This window comes from Leishmania mexicana, chromosome 34, assembly GCF_000234665.1.
Source record: "Leishmania mexicana MHOM/GT/2001/U1103 complete genome, chromosome 34".
Lineage (NCBI taxonomy): Eukaryota > Euglenozoa > Kinetoplastea > Trypanosomatida > Trypanosomatidae > Leishmania > Leishmania mexicana.
This window is the reverse complement of record NC_018338.1, coordinates 1,062,464-1,075,363: the sequence shown is the minus strand read 5'-3', so window position 1 is coordinate 1,075,363 and position 12,900 is coordinate 1,062,464. Positions and strand designations below refer to the sequence as shown.

General features: G+C 58.3%; 1 protein-coding gene across 1 annotated transcript; it reads left to right on the top strand.

The window, feature by feature from the left end:
• Nucleotides 1–8,681: 8,681 nt before the first annotated feature.
• LMXM_34_2810 (conserved hypothetical protein) lies at nucleotides 8,682–10,799 on the top strand (the record flags this gene model as incomplete). Its single annotated transcript, XM_003879228.1, has 1 exon — nucleotides 8,682–10,799. The coding sequence occupies one exon, from the start codon at nucleotides 8,682–8,684 to the stop codon at nucleotides 10,797–10,799; it is 2,118 nt and encodes a 705-aa protein (XP_003879277.1).
• Nucleotides 10,800–12,900: the final 2,101 nt, after the last annotated feature.

The window sequence follows — 12,900 nt, the reverse complement described above, 5'->3', positions numbered from 1 at the left end:
GGTTGGCTACATCGTCTTCGCCAACAGCCTGCCCTGCCTTGCGTCAAATCTTCTCTTCTACAAAGCGTGCTGCCGGTACGTGAACAAGCTGTCACTGTTTCGAATCGCCTCTATCTGGTCCATTGTAGGCATTATGATGTTGCCGTTCACGTCTTACGTCAAGTCCAATTACTTTCTTTTTCCGGCGGTGCTGCTTTGCACTAGCGTCTTCCTTTTCTTCTCCTCTTGGTGCTACGGACTTGTGACCATGTTGACCGCCCACTCGGCACCACCAACGCACGTCGGGTCCGTCATGGGCATCAGCCAGTCCTGTGGCGCCCTTGTGCGAGCAGTCGTTCCCTTCTTCGTAACGCCGATTTTTGCTTGGTCCGTCATGAACGGCTACCCTTTTCCGCTAAATCACGCGCTCTTGTTTCTTCTTTCGGCCCTGGTGTTTGCCTCCGCGTACGTGTACTCCAAGTGCTTGCGAACAAACGAGGAGGACGTGCTGGAGATGGTAGAGCGCAGCTGGAAATGGGCGGTGGATATGAAAGAGAGCGTGCGGAATGCCTACCAAAGGCTTTGCGGCGCTTCTTGAAGTTCCGGACGCACGTAAATGCCGCGGCAGTGGCAGGGGGCACGAGGAGCCCCAGGGCAGGGCGAAAAGAAACCGCGGTGCTGCCGATGAGCGCTGAGAAGCAGCGGTGTCCACAAGGGCCGGTGGAGGACAAGGGTTGGTTGCTGGGAACTTTGGACAGCCTCTTTGCTGGATGATTGCCAGTGTGTCTGTCTGTGTGTGTGTCTTTGCTGCCCTCACTCTCATCCGCTCCTCGGGGCTACGTCGTGTTGGGTATAGGCCTGTAGCTTTTTTCTTTGTTTCTCGTATTTCACTTCTCTCTCGTGCTCGCATGTATGTGCACTGGACTCAGTGTACATGCGCGCCTGCACTGGGGGCTACCTTTATTCACTAATGCCTAACGTGGTAAGGTACGGCTGCGGCCTCTCGCTGTCGGCGGGGGCGTCTGAGCCAGCGCCGTGCCGAAGAGGCCCGCGACCACCACTGCGTCTGGACCACTGCACCACGGAATCGTGTCGATAATTCCGCCAACGGCCGCATCCACCCGCCAGCCACCTACGACTGTTCAGCGCGACAGGCCGGGAGCTCTGGGCGGGGCCGGCGCACGTGCGCATGCACCGGCCTCCCTCTCCGCCTGGACACGGCCCCGCGGCTGTGAAAGGCGTGCGGGTGAGGACGAGGGCGGAGTGCCTCCCGCTGCCACAGCCTCACGGCAGTTTGCTGACGGTCGCGGCGCATGCGGGCAGGCCATCCAGGCACGCCCTCCCCAACCCTCCCCCCTCCCACACACACCACGCTGGCACGGACGGAAATGGACGGTGAAGGCAGCGAGTCCCCGTCCTTCAGGCAAGCACGCCGTCTGGAGGCCGGCCGCGGGCTGGCACCAATGCGAGCACTGCGCGCTGGCGGTGTGAAGCACAGCGGGCATGGTGCACCACAGCGAGGCAAAGCACCCGGCGGTACGCGGAGCGCGAGGGAGGGGCGGGAGCGGCGCAGCTGCGGGAAGCACGAGTCGCCGCACCACCTTACGGAATAGCGCGGCGCGCACCTAGGCCGCCGCCGCCTGCTACGCGGGCGACAGAGACGCCATCGCGCGTGCCCTGGAGCGCGGGACGCTGTGCGCGGCGCGATTCGACGGCAGGGCGGTGTGTCCTGGACGGCCAGAGTGTAGCCGTTGTGCCGCGGAGCTGGGTGAGCTGTGGTTGTGCATGCGTCTACGCTTGTGGAGGTGTTCAGGGGAGACGGAAGGCGCTGCAGGAGGCAAACTGAGCTTTCGTTTAGGTGCCTGTGTGTCTGTCTGTGTGTTGCTCATCCTCGGTGCTGTCGCGTCATGCACGACTGGGTGAGCACCGTGCTGGCTCTCAGGTGTTCGCTTTCGTTTTCTTGGTGGGCCCACTTGCGAGAAGGTGGTGAGGCACACAAGTGTCAATGCGACGCGGAGACGTACGCGGAGCGGGCGCGGCCTCGAAAGTGGCTGTAATGTGTTTTCTGTTTGCTTCTCTTTTTGGTGCTCCTCCGTGTGTTTTCATTGGCCGCTCAGGTGCCCCGTGGGTTTCGTTTCAGGCACGCGCAGAGTGGGCGGGTGGCGTGGAGGGATCCACAAGAAACGAATTGGAGAAGCACCATAGGCAAGGGCGAGAGGCATTGACACACAAGCAGTGAGGACCCGTCTGCCCCCTCGCCACCCCACCCTCCTCTCCCCACCAGTGGCACTCCTGCTCTGCTTTCCGTAGCTTGCCGGAGAGAGAACAAACGAAACGGCGACATGTAAGAAAAAGTACATGGCCGCTGCTGCACCACCCCCCTGTGCGAGCACAAGTGTACCGCTTGTGGGTGTGTTCCGCCCTTTTTTTTCGCGGCTGTGCCGCCCCTCCGCCTCTCCTGGCCAGTCTTGGGTATCCGAGAGATGGGCACCAACAGTAAAAGTGGAGACACGCACATCAGAGCTGCTCTTCTCGTGTTTGTTTGCTTTGGCGCCCCTTTACTCGGCACGGAAGATGTGGTGTTGAAACGTGGCACCGTGTTGCTGTCGCATCGCTGTCGGGTGACGTCCGGTGCGAGGCAAATACCGCAGGTGCACTTGCATAAGGGTCGGAGCAAGTGCACAAGTCCTTTCTACGCGCGTTCTGTGCACGCGTGCACGTGTGCGTGGAGAGCCCTGTTTCACCTCTGCGAGCGGCTGCTCGGTAACTGGCGTGGCCGCCCAGTGCCATCGGAGTTGCACTACCGCGAAAGGTGACGCTAACGAGCATGTCGGCGTGTATGGAAACAGATATACGTTGTGCGTGCACAGACCACGTAGGAAGCAAAGGCAGCCCTGGCACGCTCTCTCTCTCCCCTTCAGCTCAGCGTCTCCTGTCGAGCGACGAAACTCCAAAAGGAAGGGGCAATGCGCGTTCTCTCTCTGCAGTGTCCCGGATTACCACCACATCCAGCCCTGTCGACAGGGGGAGCGCAACTGCCGCCATACCATAGAGGACTCGTCACATACCTTTCCCAAGCGTTACTTCTTGCTCTCGCTGGCCTCTTCGCTTCCCACCTTCGTTTTCCTTTCCGCTTGAGTATGTGCGAGTTGCGGAGATGGGACTCCTTTCGTTGTCGTTGTTTGCGCTGTTTTTGTGTGTGAATGCTTTTTGTGTGCCATCCGTCTCGCTGACCCTCTCCAGGACACACACACACGCGCCATGCAAGCAGACAGGCACCCTCCCCCTCCCCCTCTGCATCCACTCTATCCTCCCTGATGCTTCCCGTTGTGTGTGTGTTTTTTCTGTTAGCATATCTGTGCGTGAGCGCCTCTTTCGCTGGCTTTCGTATGGATGCTTGAAGTGGATGCTGCGCTCCTCTACCACCGCCCTCTTTTTCTGTTTTTTTTTTCGTTGTTGTTTTCCTTCCGGCGCTGGAGCTGTGCTGCGCTCTCAGCCAGAGACGAAGACGTCGTTCCTGTGATGGCTGCCTCGTCGCTCAAGCTCACCGCTGTAGCTCGGACACGAGGAGGATGACGACTGCTTCTGGTCCTCTTTTCCGTGTACTTGAGCTTGGGCAGCGACGGGACCGCCGTCAGGCGCACACCTTGATAGATGCAGTGGCGGCAGAGCAGCTGCGCCCGTGTAAGGCGAAGGTGACGTCTCTGCAAGCCCGCCAACTCGTCGCCATGATGTTTGTGGCTTTCAAACGAGCGCGTTCCCTCCACCATGTTGATGCCGTTCGTCGGATCTCTGATTGCCTTTCTCCGTGGCGTGCCCCGCGGGATGCAGGATACTTCTCTGGCAAGACGGTGGGCATGCGCATGAGCGACCGGGTTGCCAGCGCAAAGGATGCGGAGTTACTGGAACGAGACGTAGGGCCGTCGCTTCCCCATCATCAGTGGCCTGTTCACACGCGGGCTCATGACGCTGGGCTTTGGTCTCAGCACGACCGTGTGGGCCTGTGCCTTCTTCCGATTCATGCACGGCCTCTTCAACGGCAACGTCCTGGTTGCCAAGACGATGGTGGCGGACATCACCGATCTCGCCGTTCATGCTGGGGGCACCCCTCCATGCGCCCTGCACAACACCCTGGGCTTTCTTTTTGGTCCCGTAGTGGCTGGACTGCTGTACGAACCACAGCACTGCGAGGGTGCTTCCTGGGCCGGCATTGGGGGCGATGGACTTCTTTGGCACCCGCCCTGGCCTCCTGCACAGTCTCGTGGCGGTTACGGACACAAACTTTGGCATGCTCGTGCGCACATTCTGTGTGATGGGGTGTGACCCGAAGGCGCAGCGGCTGCTAGGATGTCTATGGTCCATTTGGCCATGTCTCTGGTACATGTCGAAGCCGCTTTGTGCCGCCGCCGACACACTATGAGACGGATGAAGACGATGCACCGAGGGGGAGCAGACACGGCAAATATAGCGTTGAAATGGTAGCAAGGGTTCCTGACTCAGCGAGCTGTGGAGGCCACCAGTGGCGTGCGGCGGATGGAGAGGCTGCGGGCGATGCACAGACCGAGCAGAGCTCGATCGATATGATAGCTAGTGGTGCAGGCATAGCGACCGATTCTGCGAAGACGGAAGGTGCGCTCACGACTTGCGCTTCGAACTTGAGTGTGACGGCTCCCTCGGAGTATGAGTAAATGAAGAAGCCGGTGCGAAAACCTGGCTACCGCAAAGGCTCCCCCGGCCCGTGCGCTCGGCTCATGCTCGCCCCGTTCAGGGTCCTCCCCACCACGCACATGGCGGCGCGAGTTTGCTTTTTCTTTTTACACTGGGAGGGTGGGCACGGTCGCCGCTGGTGATCTGAGGCTGACGACACGCCAGGTAAGGAACATTCTCTTGGTGAACGGTGCACCGTTCTTGGCGGCCAACGTCCTCTTTCGCACTGCGGCGCAGCACTACGCGAGCAAGATGGGTCTGCTGCGTGTTAGCGCCTGTGTGGGCGGCACTGCTGTGGGCTGCTTACCGTTCATGTCGTGCCTCCACGGCGGCTTGTGAGTCCTCTTCCTCGTCCTTCTGTGCACGCCAGCGCTGGTGATGTGCATCTCGTGGTGCTGCAGCCGCAACACCACGCTGACTACCCGCTCGGCGCCACAGGGCCACGGTGGGCTCGTTATAGGGATGAGCCATTCCCGTGGTGCACTGGTGCGCGTCTGCGCGCTCTTGATGACTGCCGCGCTGTTTGCGTGGATCATAAACGGTGATGGTTTCGTTTCCGCTGTGCACGCCTTTGCCTTCTTCCTGGCCGCTGCGGCCTTTATTGGTGGCGCCCTTGGAAGATTGGTACTGATGGGCGACAGAGGGTCGAGTGAGAGGACACGGCACAGGGGAAACAGAAGAAAACGCGGCACGCGCTGGGCCTCGTACAGGGTGGCGGCCGCGGAGGAGACGGTTGTGCCTGTAGTCGTGCCTTCCTTCGCGGGGAGCCAAAAAAGGGTTTGCATGTGCGTGTCGTGTTTTTTTTGTTATGACGCCTATATTTCTTTGTCTTCTGGTGGGTGTTAGGGGTCTGTGCGCGCCCTCTTCGGCCTTTTCCGGTGAGGAAGGATGCTGTGGCAGACCAACGGCGTAGCGCACACTTGCCTCTCGCCCTTTTACTTTGTCACTTTGGGGTGCATGTGCATAGAACAAGGATGTCGTTGCTTGTGGTTTGCGTCGACGCACAGCCAATGTGAGTCGTTACGAGGCGTGCTTGCAAAGTGTACGGTACCGCAGCCAAAGCGCTGGCTCCAGTCCCCGGAGCACGACGGCGGCTATGTCCGCGGCTGAGGTCGTATCCGCTTCTCCCCTTTCGCGTTTGCCATCCATTATCTGTGCTTGAAGAGAAGACAGGAATGAGCAACGCACACAGCGAGAGGGCGCGTGTGGATGAGCAAGAGAGGATACTTGGGAGCCAGCTAGTGCTCTTCTGCACAGCTTCTCTTCATCGCTCATATTGTGTCCGCGAACGCGGAAGCAGTGAGACACCCACCCATAAATAAGAGAGAATGGTAGGCAAGGATGCGTTTGCGGACGTGCGCACGTCCATGCCTGTGCTATGCTCCGTACATCTTCGCTTTTCAGCTCTCTCTCTACCTGCCCTTGTTGTTGTTTCCGCTTTAAGAGAGCTTGTCTCGAGCGGCGCCTCTTGCGCGAAGCCGAGGAGGATTCCGGATTCGCATGCCTGGCCGAGATGAGGTGTCGTCGGCCTCCCTCCCCCTCTCTTTTTGCGTTGCTTTATCGAGGTGATCACCTCTAACACTGATATTCCCCCTATTCTTGGTACCCGCCTCTCCAGTGTTGTATGAGCAAGAGGCATTTCGTGTGTGTTTTCGTGTGTGTGTGTGTGCTTACCGTCTTTGTGTTTTTGTTTTTGGCGCATAGCATTTTCTGTCCCCCCCCCTCCCTTCTCCTCCCCACCCCCTTTGCTTTGCTTTCCTGCGGTCACTCCCAGCTCTGTTTGAGACTCTCTTCTGGTGAGGTAGAGCCACCTATTTGGTGCCACACGCACAGCGACCGGCAGATACGTGCCGGCATCTCTCCGAGTGTGCGTAAGTCTTTGTAAATATTTGCCATCCGCCCTTGCGATCTCACGCAAAGACGGGGAGAGAACAGGAGGCAGGGCATCCTGTCCGGCACATGCCAACAAGCGACGAGGAAAAGGATCTCGTAGCACACATCGCCCGTACCTGCGCGTGCGAGCAGGGGCCCCGCTATCGCGCTGCTCTGCAAGAGTGCAAACCCTTCGGGCTGATGCCTCTGATACAGCGGCAGCCACAAGCACAAAAGGTGTTGGCTGCCTCACATGCCCCTCCCTTCTCCTCGAGGGCCTCTCTCTTGTTTTTGCGGAGATGCTCTGTCTGAGCGGCTACTCGAGCAGCACCGTTAGGCGGAATGCGGCGGGTGACACGGAGTCGCAAATGCACATGTGTGTCGGACGAGCCGTGCCTCCATCCCCGTCCTCTCTCTCGCTCTATGTGCCGCACTGTCCCACCCTCTCCTACGTGTCATTCGCGTCTTTTCTGCTGCCTTTCAATTCACCACGACGTCACAACGAAGTAACAAAGGCAACAAAGAAAGTGCTCCCTCCCACCACGACGCGGAATAGTCTCAACACACGGAAAGGAAAGCAATCCGCGAAGAATAATCAAGGGCGTCAACAGGACGTGTAACGAACGAATCTGCTCGTATCCAGCCCGGTTTTTGTTTGTACAAAACATTATTTGTTTTTATTGCTCTCAGACATCAGGAGCTGAGAAGACAGTAATCGAGGAAGCAACCGCCCTGCGCGCGCACAGGAGAACAGAAGCACACTGCGCCTGACGTTTCCTTCTCATATATAATTCCTACGCCTTGCGTGTGTCTTCTGTCGATCTCTGCCGAGTAGAGAGTGAGAGTGCGCGTGGAAGAACATCGAAGCTCCTTTTTTTTGGTTTCTGTTTGCTGCTGTTATTTGGGACTCCCGCCACAGTATATCCCGTTTCTGCTTCTTTTTATTTGCGCCTTTGCTTTCACCCACGAGCACGTTGTGAAGCGCTGTCCAGTTGTGTCGGTGTCTCGTGTTGGTGTCACTTTCCTGCCTTGTTCCTGGTGTACCTTAAAAGCAAGCGTGTCTTGTAAAGGTGGTGTGACGGTCATCACGTTGCCCGAGACAAGCTCTACGGCGAAAAAATTGTGAAAAAGAGAATATATATTTATACGCATTTATATTCGGCTTCGCAGTAGCCTTCGCCCATTTTTTGTGTATGTTTTCTTTTCTCTGACACAAGGGTGAAGAGCTATATATCCGCGCACCGGCAATCAGCGACTGCGGTTTTCATTTCCGGTGTCTCTCTCTCGTCTTTCTGCTTTTTCTGGGATTTTGGCCCTCTTAACGGGTTTACGTTGTTTTCTCGCTGTGGCCGATGTTTTTTTCCGGCACTGACACACCTAACACTCCCCTTTCCCCGTAGGCACACACACGAGGAGCCCGCTGCGTGTGAGTGTCTGTGCACACATATTACTCTGTGAGAGCTGAACACGGTTGGTCTTTCTCTTCTTTGTTTTTGTTTGCCTTTTTCCGGCTGTTTCTCTGTTGCTCTCCTCTGAAGAAGAACTGGACCGATACTGGGAGGGGAGAAGACAGCGGCTGCCTTACTTCGGTGCGTGTCTCTTTGTGCGCGTGTGCAACAGCATTTCTCGCCAGCGGCAGACGGGGCCGACAGAAAGAGAGTGGTGAGTCGTTGCCTCGTTGGCTACCTTGGTTTAGGGTGTTGGTGGTTTGGTCATAACACCGGCATAGGCCCAACACAAACGGTCAGGCGTGTCTGTGCTGTCACACTAGAAAGTGCTTTTGAGCTGCTTATTAGGACTGCTTTTACCTTGAGAAAATACGCTCACACACGAGCACCATCATTCCCTCTGTTCACTTGATCTCTTCAGAGGGCAAGCACGTCATCACAGCACCAACAGCAGACACCCCCGCCCCATCGAGGTCTTTAACACCCTATCCACTCGCTGCTGGTTGTGTACGCCTCCTTTTAGTCATCCTGAGCTTCGTTGTGCACCTCCTTATTTCTTGGGCTCTGGTAGCGGTTGGGGGTTGAGAGCTGGCGTGCAGCATTTTATTTCGCCTAAGCGTGCCACAGTACGTCCCCATCCGATTCAACGACTCTCTTTTCACCATTGCCCTCTGCATGTCCTCAGTCAAAAATGACGAGCCGGACGACCCGTCTGTCGTGGTGGACGAGCCGGCGAACCGGCAACAGGGAGAGGCCCGCAAGCAGAAGCGGAAGGCCACGCCGCTGCCCATGAACCAGCTCATCCCTATGACCTTCGTCCTGCTCAACGAGAGCATGTGCAGCATGATGCTTCTGCCGTTTGTGGGGCTGCTCGTCGCCCACCTGAAAGGCGTCTCGGTTGATGAAGCCGGCTACAATTCAGGCATGTTGATCGGACTCTTTATGCTCGGCCAAGTCTTGAGCTCGCGGATGTGGGGCTGGATAAGCGACAAGTACGGCCGTCGCTTCCCCATCATCAGTGGCCTGTTCACAAGCGGGCTCATGATGCTGGGCTTTGGTCTCAGCACGACCGTGTGGATGTGTGCCTTCTTCCGATTCATGCACGGCCTCTTCAACGGCAACGTCCTGGTTGCCAAGACGATGGTGGCGGACATCACCGATAAAACAAACGCGGCCAAGGGGTTTGCCTTCCTGAGTTTGTGTTGTGGAATCGGTGTCTTAATCGGTCCCACTATTGGTGGTATGCTGTACGATCCAGCCAACTCGTCGGCGCTGCGATGGGCGCACATTAGCAAGGACAGCATTTTCAGCCGAAAGCCAGCGCTTCTTCCGAGTCTGGTCATTTTCTTCTACACAAACGTTGGCATGCTGATCTGCACATTCTTTGTGATGGAGTCGAATCCAAAAGCCCAGCCGCTGCCCATGTTTGTGCGGTACATCTATCCCTGCTTCTTGCGTGAGCCACGAATGTTTGTTCATCCGAGTCTGCGTCCCACGGAGCAGCTAGGGACAACCACCGCATCCACCAAGGGCCAGAACACCAATGGTTCCCGCAGCGAGGACGAGGATGGCGACGGCGTTACTATAAAGTGTGGCAGGCCGCAGGTCGGCAGCGGTGCGATAACGCAGACGGAGGCTTCCCTGACAGTTAAGTCACCGCTGCTGAGCGAGGATCCTCGGTTTGATCGGCTTGTCCTCTCTGAAACACTCTCGAACGCGTCAGAACTGGATGAGGCGGTGGTGCCGCACCGCCGACAGAGTTCCAGGTTTATCACCCGCGCCGATAGTGTATGCGAGGTCGCCTCTGAACTGTGCGATCAAGCACCGTTCTCGTCACCGCTTTTGGACATACTCGTCATTGGTGACGAAACGAATAACCCACTGAGGACCTCGAGCAAGTTTGCGGCTGCCGACGGTGCATCCGACGAATATGACGGCACCATCTTCGTGGAGGCTGAGCGAGGGGGCAGAGGTGCCGCAGCAATCAACAGGGACGCCGACACCCCTAACGGCAAGGTCGAGAAACAGCAGCAGCACGGGGACGGCATCGAGCTCAAACGATTTGGATACAGACAAGCGTTTGAGCGTCCTATAACCCGCACCATGCTGGTTCTCTACGTCCTCCTGTGCGCGGCAGACATGACGATGCAGGAGATTCTGCCTCTGTGGGCCATCGCCCATGTCGACAAGGGTGGTCTTGGCTTCAAGGCGGACAAGGTTGGCTACATCGTCTTCGCCAACAGCCTGCCCTGCCTTGCGTCAAATCTTCTCTTCTACAAAGCGTGCTGCCGGTACGTGAACAAGCTGTCACTGTTTCGAATCGCCTCTATCTGGTCCATTGTAGGCATTATGATGTTGCCGTTCACGTCTTACGTCAAGTCCAATTACTTTCTTTTTCCGGCGGTGCTGCTTTGCACTAGCGTCTTCCTTTTCTTCTCCTCTTGGTGCTACGGACTTGTGACCATGTTGACCGCCCACTCGGCACCACCAACGCACGTCGGGTCCGTCATGGGCATCAGCCAGTCCTGTGGCGCCCTTGTGCGAGCAGTCGTTCCCTTCTTCGTAACGCCGATTTTTGCTTGGTCCGTCATGAACGGCTACCCTTTTCCGCTAAATCACGCGCTCTTGTTTCTTCTTTCGGCCCTGGTGTTTGCCTCCGCGTACGTGTACTCCAAGTGCTTGCGAACAAACGAGGAGGACGTGCTGGAGATGGTAGAGCGCAGCTGGAAATGGGCGGTGGATATGAAAGAGAGCGTGCGGAATGCCTACCAAAGGCTTTGCGGCGCTTCTTGAAGTTCCGGACGCACGTAAATGCCGCGGCAGTGGCAGGGGGCACGAGGAGCCCCAGGGCAGGGCGAAAAGAAACCGCGGTGCTGCCGATGAGCGCTGAGAAGCAGCGGTGTCCACAAGGGCCGGTGGAGGACAAGGGTTGGTTGCTGGGAACTTTGGACAGCCTCTTTGCTGGATGATTGCCAGTGTGTCTGTCTGTGTGTGTGTCTTTGCTGCCCTCACTCTCATCCGCTCCTCGGGGCTACGTCGTGTTGGGTATAGGCCTGTAGCTTTTTTCTTTGTTTCTCGTATTTCACTTCTCTCTCGTGCTCGCATGTATGTGCACTGGACTCAGTGTACATGCGCGCCTGCACTGGGGGCTACCTTTATTCACTAATGCCTAACGTGGTAAGGTACGGCTGCGGCCTCTCGCTGTCGGCGGGGGCGTCTGAGCCAGCGCCGTGCCGAAGAGGCCCGCGACCACCACTGCGTCTGGACCACTGCACCACGGAATCGTGTCGATAATTCCGCCAACGGCCGCATCCACCCGCCAGCCACCTACGACTGTTCAGCGCGACAGGCCGGGAGCTCTGGGCGGGGCCGGCGCACGTGCGCATGCACCGGCCTCCCTCTCCGCCTGGACACGGCCCCGCGGCTGTGAAAGGCGTGCGGGTGAGGACGAGGGCGGAGTGCCTCCCGCTGCCACAGCCTCACGGCAGTTTGCTGACGGTCGCGGCGCATGCGGGCAGGCCATCCAGGCACGCCCTCCCCAACCCTCCCCCCTCCCACACACACCACGCTGGCACGGACGGAAATGGACGGTGAAGGCAGCGAGTCCCCGTCCTTCAGGCAAGCACGCCGTCTGGAGGCCGGCCGCGGGCTGGCACCAATGCGAGCACTGCGCGCTGGCGGTGTGAAGCACAGCGGGCATGGTGCACCACAGCGAGGCAAAGCACCCGGCGGTACGCGGAGCGCGAGGGAGGGGCGGGAGCGGCGCAGCTGCGGGAAGCACGAGTCGCCGCACCACCTTACGGAATAGCGCGGCGCGCACCTAGGCCGCCGCCGCCTGCTACGCGGGCGACAGAGACGCCATCGCGCGTGCCCTGGAGCGCGGGACGCTGTGCGCGGCGCGATTCGACGGCAGGGCGGTGTGTCCTGGACGGCCAGAGTGTAGCCGTTGTGCCGCGGAGCTGGGTGAGCTGTGGTTGTGCATGCGTCTACGCTTGTGGAGGTGTTCAGGGGAGACGGAAGGCGCTGCAGGAGGCAAACTGAGCTTTCGTTTAGGTGCCTGTGTGTCTGTCTGTGTGTTGCTCATCCTCGGTGCTGTCGCGTCATGCACGACTGGGTGAGCACCGTGCTGGCTCTCAGGTGTTCGCTTTCGTTTTCTTGGTGGGCCCACTTGCGAGAAGGTGGTGAGGCACACAAGTGTCAATGCGACGCGGAGACGTACGCGGAGCGGGCGCGGCCTCGAAAGTGGCTGTAATGTGTTTTCTGTTTGCTTCTCTTTTTGGTGCTCCTCCGTGTGTTTTCATTGGCCGCTCAGGTGCCCCGTGGGTTTCGTTTCAGGCACGCGCAGAGTGGGCGGGTGGCGTGGAGGGATCCACAAGAAACGAATTGGAGAAGCACCATAGGCAAGGGCGAGAGGCATTGACACACAAGCAGTGAGGACCCGTCTGCCCCCTCGCCACCCCACCCTCCTCTCCCCACCAGTGGCACTCCTGCTCTGCTTTCCGTAGCTTGCCGGAGAGAGAACAAACGAAACGGCGACATGTAAGAAAAAGTACATGGCCGCTGCTGCACCACCCCCCTGTGCGAGCACAAGTGTACCGCTTGTGGGTGTGTTCCGCCCTTTTTTTTCGCGGCTGTGCCGCCCCTCCGCCTCTCCTGGCCAGTCTTGGGTATCCGAGAGATGGGCACCAACAGTAAAAGTGGAGACACGCACATCAGAGCTGCTCTTCTCGTGTTTGTTTGCTTTGGCGCCCCTTTACTCGGCACGGAAGATGTGGTGTTGAAACGTGGCACACGTGTTGCTGTCGCATCGCTGTCGGGTGACGTCCGGTGCGAGGCAAATGCCGCAGGTGCACTTGCATAAGGGTCGGAGCAAGTGCACAAGTCCTTTCTACGC